General features: G+C 40.6%; 1 protein-coding gene across 1 annotated transcript in view; it reads right to left on the minus strand.

The window, feature by feature from the left end:
- Positions 1–2359: 2359 nt before the first annotated feature.
- KNSTRN (kinetochore-localized astrin/SPAG5 binding protein) overlaps positions 2360–9364 on the minus strand; it is a 16122-nt gene continuing 9117 nt past the window's right edge. Inside the window, exons 5-9 of the mRNA XM_006883019.1 lie at positions 8718–8823; positions 8405–8498; positions 6572–6630; positions 5762–5836; positions 2360–2491 (exon numbers count right to left, since the gene is read on the minus strand). Of these exons, the coding sequence (XP_006883081.1) occupies positions 2360–2491; positions 5762–5836; positions 6572–6630; positions 8405–8498; positions 8718–8823 (466 nt within the window). The remainder of the gene's footprint in view (positions 2492–5761; positions 5837–6571; positions 6631–8404; positions 8499–8717; positions 8824–9364) is intronic.

The following is a 9364-nucleotide window of genomic DNA, read 5'->3' on the forward strand; positions in this document are numbered from 1 at the left end:
GGTAGTGGTTTGGGGTTGTTCTTTTTCACTATTTAACATTCATGTGACCTGCAATTTGTTTCCCCTACATGGGTGATAAACATCCTTGTGATTATGCCATAATTTCCTACAGTGCCCAGCAAAGTAGAAGGTGTAGACCAGTACTTACTGATTTATGGTATGCATAAGTTTATTCAAGTCCTAGGTTAGAGTATGTGGCCTGAACACCATATGTAAACAACACACATGGAGGAGCCAGCCCTAAGAGGGAAAGAGAGAAAAGGCAAGAGATATGCAAATACTGTGTACTTTGCCAAGGGGTGAAAGCCCAAGTGAAGGTGCCTGGTGAGAACTGGCCAGTAGAGAACAACGCTCTCCATCAGCAAAGAGGAGGAACAAAATATGTTCAGATAGTCAGAGTTCTAGGAGTAAAGTAGGGAGGCTTGGCATAGGAGCATGGCGGGGGGGCGACAAGGAGGATCTCAGGTTTTGTACTTTCTCCTCCTGGTGGGAACCCTGGTGGTTTAGTGGTATGGAACTGTGCTGCCAAGCCAAAGGCACACAGTTTGAGTCCAATAGCTGCTCTGCAGGAGAAAGATGGGCAATCCCCCACACACACACCATGAGGTCTATTACCTCGGAAAACCTGCTGGAGGGTCAGCTATGGGCTGGTTATGACTTGACTGTACACAAAAAGAAGCTCCTGCTATATGCGTGAAGAAATGTCAATTACAAATTAACTTTGGTACACAATCTTTAAAACTAAGCATCCTGAAAATGAGGGAAGCATTCAGGTCTAGTATAATTGAACTGTTCCCCTCCCCCCCACTCCCAAATGCGTGAGGCATAACAAATGAACATTTGTGTGTGAATGAGGGTAAAAAATATTAGCCTCTTGAGTGAGTGGGAAAGATACTTGACTTGATGGGTGTCTTCTGGCAGCCTTGGGAAGAAAAGCTGAAGGATGGTGGGGATGGTTGGTGCACAAACTACTACTACTCACCGCGATCAAGTCTGAGCTGACACTCAGCTGACCCTCCAGCTGGGACTGTTAATCACATGGTAGGAGACTGCTCATCTGCCTCCCATGGGTCAACAGTGGATTCAAACTGATGGAAAGGTGACACCTGGGGTCAGCAATGCAACTCCCTACTGACTATACTCCCAGAGTTGTTATATGCCCTTGAGTTCAAACCAGTTCATAGCTGATCCTCCAATGTGTTTTCAGAGGCTGTAAATGTCACGAGAGATTGTCCATTTTTCTCCCATTTAGGTGGATTTGATCCCGTGTTTGGGTTGGCAAGGCAACTTTTTACTATGAGACCACCAGAGCTCTAGGAAAATGAAATTGGGAGGTGAAGAAAAGAATGATGATCAAAGCCAGAGTCTGTCTAGCTTGACTAATAAAATTATTCCTAAAAAGTGATTCTTTTGTTCTAACAGTGAGAGGCCAACTATGGGCAATTTAATTTGATTAAAGAATCCAGTGTCTAGGCCAAGTGCAGGATTAGTTAGAAAAAGCAAACAGCAGGAATATAATCGTGTTTAATGAGTATTAGGAGCACAAACACTGCCAGTGACCATAACATGGTGAATGGCATCAGGAATGTACTGCTACAAAGAAAGAGCATCCTCAAGACTAACTAGGAATCCTGGGAGACAGCAGGGCTCACCACATTTAGAGAGAAAAATGTCTTCAACTAGAGCCTTGAACTTAAGTTGGTTTGTTCAGTAGTGTTCAGTGGATGTATTTAGGTTAAAATGTTTTCCCCATTACTCATCATTATAGCGAGAATATTTATAGAAATATTTATCTTAGAAGTAGTACCTCTAAAAAACCAGAAGTGATTTAAATTTCCTAGATGTATTGTTTTAAGTGTTATTATTGAGCCTTCACCTCATTTATTAAACTAAACTATTTTAAGCAACTTCAAGTTGATAAATTTACAATGAAGAACAGAAGCCCAACTAGGAGGGGACAGAATGTGCTAGAGGCTGGAAGGGGGCTGCGTGGTTCCTCAACCGTCTTCCCCAAATGTCAACGTGATCTTAGGCCCTCTGGCTGGGGCTAGTCTCCCAGTTCTAGTGGTGTGCGGCTTTGTGGCCTAGGTTAATCCAAGCCTCCACATCCTCCCTTCTTGCAAGCCTCAATTACCTATGCGTGAGGCTCGGGAGAGGTGGCCAATCTGCCTGATGGGAGCACTTGCTTAAGAAAGGAGCTGCCATTCCTCTATAAACCTGTCCTTAGTCCTACCACAGAAGCTGTTTTCATTCAGGCGATGGTGAGTCCCAGGTCATGGCCAAGAAGCACTGTCCTAAGTGGCTTCCTCAAAGCATTTATTCCGAGAGGGAGCCATTTGGCCACTTCCCTTTTTTATCATCACATTTCTAATAGCTGCTCCATTTCTTCAAGGGCAGTTGTAAAATCATTTACTTGATTGTTACATATGCTTTGCTGTTCTAGGAACCGGATCCTTTCTTCTTCTTTCGTCTTCAACTTTACCTTTAAGGCCTGCAGGAAAACATATTAAGAAAATAAACTAAAGAAGATATGGAGAAATAGATAAGAAATACAGTCAAGAAAGATATGTACTATATACATAATTCTGCAATATTCAGTAATAAATAAACATCAGTCTTTAGACACGCAAGATAAACAGATATGGATAGATGAAGTCTAAAACCCATGACCATACAAAGGTTTGGCAGATGATAGTTCCCCATTCGTATTCGTGTATTTTGTAAATATAGCCATGTATATAGCAGAGCCAACAGGACGCAGGTTTTCAGTGGCAGTTAATTGCACAGAAGCCTGTCCATCCTATTCCTGTAGAGCAGCTGGTGGATTTGAACCTCTTGCCTTTGAGATTGCAGCACAATTTCTTACCACTAGGCCACCAGAGCTCCTTCATATATTTTGTAAATATAGCCATATATATAGCAGGGCCAACAGGAAGCAAAACTAGGTAAATGTCTTAATCCTAACCAAACACTCTTAGGGAATGAGTTGTTAGTTCTGGGGCCTCAGGCCCATATTCTTGGGAGACAGTAAGGTCAACTGGCATGTCTGTTCAGGACAAAGTGAAACCAGTTTGCTCTTTGGAGGCAAGGATTTTAAAATTCCCTATCATATACTTTGGGCCTGTTGCCAGGAAGGACCAGTCCTTGGAGAAGGACATCATGCTTAGAAGGGTAAAGGGTCAGCCCAGAAGAGGAAGACACTGAATGAGATGGACTGACATAGTGACTATGACAATGGGTCAGATATCTCAGCGATAGGTGGCTCAAGACAGGGCAGGGTGTAGAGCCATTGTTCACAGGGTTGCTACGAGTCATAGTCGACTTGATGGCACACAACAACAAAAGTCACAAAGACAACATTCTATATCCTACTTTGGTGAGGAGAGAGCGACTATCTTAAAACCTTAGTAGCAGCTATCTAAAGTGTCTGACCCTGTCTGGAACAAAGTATACTGAAGAAAAAGTAAAATATATGGAAATGATTAGTACAGAGAACTAATGGGCTATGTGTACTCCAGTTTCCACAACTCTGTGATCAGGGCCCTAGATGGTGCGTGGCTACCTCTATGGACCACACCAAAAGGGATCACTCTAGAAGGTCCAAGGGTGGGAAAAAATGTGAAACAAAACTAAAAAATATACAAATGGTGAGGTACACAGTTCAAAAGAGACTGGTGGAACCTCCAAGAGTATAGTTTTTTTTTCCTTGTTGTGTACCATGAAATCGGATCTGATTGGCACAGGAGAAGATTGCCCCTCCTTCTCCAGAGAAGCGTCTGGTGGATTAGGACAGTGCACCTTTGGGATTGCAGTACAGGTTCTTGTCACTAGGCCACCAGAGCTCCCTAAGACTATAGCTTTTAGTCACCCTCTGAACATGGAACCAAATGCCTATGGCTCAACTTTCATCAAAATAATAAACAGACTTATAGACTGACCACACCATGGTGCCACTCATTCCGTTGACTAACCAGCCATATAAGATCAAAAGAGCAGCACTGGCTCAAATAGAAAGCTCAGAAAGCAGGAAGAGGTAGAGGATTAATGGAAATGATAATCACAGGAAGGAAGTGAGAAGAGCTGAGGGTCACACTGGGCACTCTAAAACATTATAAAACAAAATGTATATGAATAGTTGAATGGAAAACTAATTTGCCTTGTAAATTTCCACCTAAATCACAATACAGAAAAAATAAAAACTAAAAAGATTTAATAAAAAAAAATCTAAAACTCAATAAATAACAGCACAGTCGAACATTATTACTCTATACTATTGAGGAAGACCATTGGAATACTGACAGTCTTGTTGTGTTTTAGGAATTGTATCTATCTTGTTGTTACTTATGTGCCATCACGTCACCTGAAACTCACAGCAACCCCTATGTACAATAGCTCTGAAGCCTGACTTATCTTGAGTCAGTCTCACTGTCTCCCAACATCCTTACTCCCATTATCTCAGTTATTATGACAATCCATCTCATCTCTTGCACTGTCCCTCTACCCTTCCAAGCATGATGTCTTTTTCCAAGAACTGTCCCCTCCTGGCAACATGCCCTAAGTATGTGAGATGGAGCTTCAAAATCATTGCCTCCAAGGAGCAGCTTGGCTTCACCCTCTCCTGGACAGATCTGTTTGTTCTTTTGGCAGTCCATGGTATGGTCAATACTCTTCTCCGGCACCATAGCCCAAAGGCATCAATTCTTCTGACATCCTTAGTCATTGTCAAGCTCTCTGATACATAGCAAGTAATTACAAGTGCACCTTAATCTCTAGACTGACATAGCACTTTGGAGAGGTCCCTGACAGCAGGTTTTCCCAATGCAATTAGTTTTTTGATATCCTGACTATTGGTGTAAAAGGTGTTGATTGTGGAACCAATTAAACTGACATTGTTAACAATCTCAATCTCTTCTCCATCTATTATGGTGCTGCCGATTGGTCCAGTGGCGAGAATCTTTTTTTCTTGATGTTGAGCTTCACAACATACTAAAGACTGTAGTCCTTGACCTTCTGCAGCAAATGCTTAGGTCCTCAAGGTTTTGTCATCTGCCTAACACAGGTTGTTGATGAATCTTCCCCAATCCTGATGCCACATTCCTCCTCAGAGTCCAGCCTCCAAATAATCTGTTCTGCATATAGATTAAAAAGGTATGGAGAAAGGATGCATCCCTGATGCGCTACTTTTTTGATTTTGAACCATCTAGGGCAATGAAATCCTACAGGACACAGCTCAGTGTCCAAAGATTTATTAAAGTAGTCCAGACCCAAGAACCTAAGTTTCTTATTATAGGATTCCTCCTTGAGATAGGCACTACCACAATAATAATATATCACATTATGAACATAATAATAAAAACAAATTTCTACAGCATGGATTTCATATAGGTTATAACTCTCAATTCTGAGCAACCTAATGTTTTGTGCATTGCTTTATGCCCCAGAAGTGTGGACATCTCTAAGAATCCTCTGGAATAAAAAAAAAGGAGTTAGTGAAAAAACTGGTGAAATCCAAATTAATTAATTCTGGAACTTAGTGATTAATAAGACACCAATGGTGGTAGAGTTATGATGAATATGCCATAGTAATATAAGATGCTAACAGTAGGAGGGTTGAAGAGTGTGTTATCTTTGTAACTTTTTTATGTTTAAAATTATTTCAAAATCAAATAAAAAACAGAAAGCAAGAATACTCCAAAAAGTTGTACATTATAGTAAAAACCCAGGAATTTTGTCTCAGACTCAGAATGATGCTGCCTCTCACCTGTAACTCTTTCATCTGCTTTTTGGCGGTTTCATTAAAAAGCTTCAGCTCATCTTGTAAAGTTTCTAACAGCAACTAAAAGAGAAGTATAGTGTAGTAACAAATCTTTATTGGAATGTGAAAATTCTGTTTACTCTAGTCATATAAAAGGAGAGCTGGATTAGATGATCGCTAAGTCCCCTCATCATTTTCCACATACTCCAGAACTATACTGTGGGGCAATGTTTGAGGAACTCAGTCCCCAGGACCCGTGATATTATGGTTCGGTCATATGCTGCAAAGCAATATGGATGAAATGCAGTAATTACAGGATGGAGACTAATAACTGATCTTCTAGGGGAAAAGATCACAGAAGCTCAAGACTAAGCCTGAACAGTCACCTGCCTACCTCAGAAAAAGAATACAAGAGTCAAGAACCTAAATTTAACTCAAGCTGGATCTCTGGAGCAAGGGAATTGTGCTTCTATCTTACAGATCCTAAATGTAACCCAAGAGAAATTTGGTGAAGTTAGAATGGAGAAACTAGAATGCTCCTTATACAACCATCTTATTATTTGGAATTAAATAGCAGTATGTTTTCTACTCAGACTCACTCATATTTTTAAGAACAAAAGCAACTTCCAAGTGAAATACACTCTTTTGCGAGTACAATTGCTTCTATTCTCTTCTACCTTAGATAACCACTTGGTTATTACTAAGCACCTATCAGAGGAGAGGTGCTCTTGAGGTGTACTGAGCACACAGCAGAGACCTTCTCAGATTTAGAGTGCACACTCATTTGGTCCCACCCTTCCATAGCCATGACCTCACCATAGACTCCATGTGATCTGCAGTGGGTTCTTGTGCTGCGAGGGACTCATTTCCTAAAACTGACAGATACAACAAATTAGCCTCACATGGAGAACTGTATTTTAAAACAAAAGCCTCTCCAAGGACAAGTATGACAGGAACTTCTCTAAGCAACAGGTCCCTGACACCCTCCCCAAGTTTTCATCTCACATTTGCCAAGTCCTACCCAGCCATGGGGTGAGAGTTTCAAAGACGGTGGCTAGAGACCTACATCAAAAAATTCACTGCACTGCATATACTTTGATCTTCATCAATGTTTCAAGTCCTCCTTGCTTTCAGCAAGAAAAATGCATCATCCACATGTTGAAGGTGGTCAATTCCTCCAATCCTGAAACCATGTTCTTCTGTATATAGTCCCATATCTTGGATTACCATACAGACTGAATGAGTATACTGTCAGGATATGGTTGACACACATCTTTGTTGATTTTAAACCATGCAATATCCCCTTGCTCTGTCTCAATGTTTCCTGGTTGTATGTACAAGTTCTGTATAAGCTCAATTACGTGTTGTGCGATTCCTATTTGCAATGTTATCCACAAGTTATTATGATGCATAGAGTTGAATGCCTTTGCACAGTCAATAAAACAGGTCAGAATCTTTCTGGAATTTTCTAATTTTAATCAAGATCCTGACCCCTCTGACATCAGTATTTCCCATTCTCTTCTGAACCTGGCTTAGTTTCTGGAAGTTCCCTGTTGAAGTACTACTACAGCTATTTTTTAATTCTGTTTAACTACTTTTTTTTTCATTCTCTTTAGCAAAAAGAATATACTTGTATGTGATATTGTTCAATAATATATGCATTCTGTTGGATTTTTTTTTAATGCATGCAAATATGGATTTCTCCTACTCAGCTGGCCTGGTAGCTGTCTTTCAAACTTCTTTTTGAGTCATTAGAGTCACGGTAGTTAAATGTGTTTCCTGTTCTCACCCCATCCCTGGATAGACAAGTGAGTGCTTTTGGCACTGCACCTATTTGTTGAAATATTTCAATTGGTTTTCCGTCAATTCCTGGACCTGTATTTTGCTAGTGCCTTCAGTGCAGCTTGTATTTCTTCCTTCAGGATCATCTGTTCTTCATCATATGTTACCTCCTAAAATGGTTAAACATTAACCAGTTCTTTTCCATGTTCTTTTGATGTTTCTATGTCATTCACCATTTTCCAAAGTGTAAAGTATACCTTGTGACTATAAAGAATATATCCTAAAATAGAACCCACAAGTTGAACTAGCACTGTTCAAATTCAACTTTTTTTTTCATGAAAAGAGGCCATCTCAGGGCATCCCTGTGCTGCTCCTCCAACTCAGTCCAAGATCCTTTTTGGACTTTGAACAATTCCTTCTGTTCTCTTCTTAGCTACAGACTCTGCTCTCCAGGGACAGGGTGAGAACAGGAAACACATTTAACTACAGTGACTCTAATGACTCAATAACCTTACACAGTATGTTTCCCTCTTCTCAACTAGGAAAGTTACCAAGGTACTCTTTCACAAAGTATCTTCTGCTCTATTTGAAAGGTCACACCTCTTGGTATAAACTATTCTAATAAAGAAGAGATAAACCTTCTCCTCTCCAACCCTTTACAGTTCTGTTAGACAAGATCAACATCACATAAAGGGGAAAGTAGCTGAACAAGTCTTCAAAACATTTAGGACTTGCCTTAGCAATCTGTGTTCCCACAAAGTCAAGCTGATGGCATCCTAAATACTGTACAGTCAATAGCCTGGAGTCAGTGCACTGAGGGGTATAGTGCACCGATTCCTTTGAAGTTAGCTGTGTGCTGTTTCTCACCTGGGTTTATGCCCTTGCTCTCCAAAATTGCCAAACAGTTGTCCTGAAACTTCTCCAGCAGCTTTACCTTCTGAGTCAGGTCTTTCAATTCTCCCTGTTGGGGTGCCACATAGATCAGGGCTGTCCCATTCCCCTGGGATCGTCTTTACTGTCTTTGCTCTTTGACAGCTATATCACAAGCCCAGAGTCCTTTATTTCTGCCTCAGGGACCAGGAATAACAAGCTTGCTCCCTCCCGGTGGACCATTCCTCAGGATCCCACATGCCTAAGTTCCTTTATGGCAACCAATGGCAGAAGTCTAGTATATTCTTACCTGGGTTTCAGTCAACTTTACGTGCAATTGCTTATTGACGGCCTCTAAGAGCTGGTTCTTATCCTTGAACTCTTCCTCTGATTTCTGCTTACTCAGTGGTTTGTAGCTGTAATAATAATTGTACTTATATGAAGAGGTAGAGGAGTTAAGTCTAAGGACTATGCATAGAGGTTTGAATTTTAGCTTTACCACTTAGTGGCACATGACCTTCAGTAAGTATATATGCTCTCTGGAGCTGTTTCCCCATTTCTAAAATTAAAATAATACTCATATTTCAGAATATTATTATGAAGAACAAATGCTTCTCTTAGGACAGTTATTGACACATTCTAAGTATTTAATAAATGATATTCCTGGGTGGTCTAATTGGTTAAGTGCTTAACTACTAACCAAAACATTGACAGTTCAAGTTTACCCCAAGGGGACTTAAGAAAAAGGCCTGGTGGTCTGCTTCTAAAGAACTGCCATGGAGCAGCTCTGCGCTGCACACACTTGACGTGGAATTGGCTCAATGTTTGGTTTTTGGGTTTCTTTTATAGATCTCCAACTGCATCTGAGCCAAACTCAAACCCACTGCATCTGAGTTGATTCTCACTCAGCAGCCTCTACTGTGTTTCTCAAGTTGTAAGTAAAAAAATAAAAAAAAT

This window comes from Elephantulus edwardii, unplaced genomic scaffold (assembly GCF_000299155.1).
Source record: "Elephantulus edwardii isolate Elephantulus edwardi_28Jun2011 unplaced genomic scaffold, EleEdw1.0 scaffold00026, whole genome shotgun sequence".
Lineage (NCBI taxonomy): Eukaryota > Metazoa > Chordata > Mammalia > Macroscelidea > Macroscelididae > Elephantulus > Elephantulus edwardii.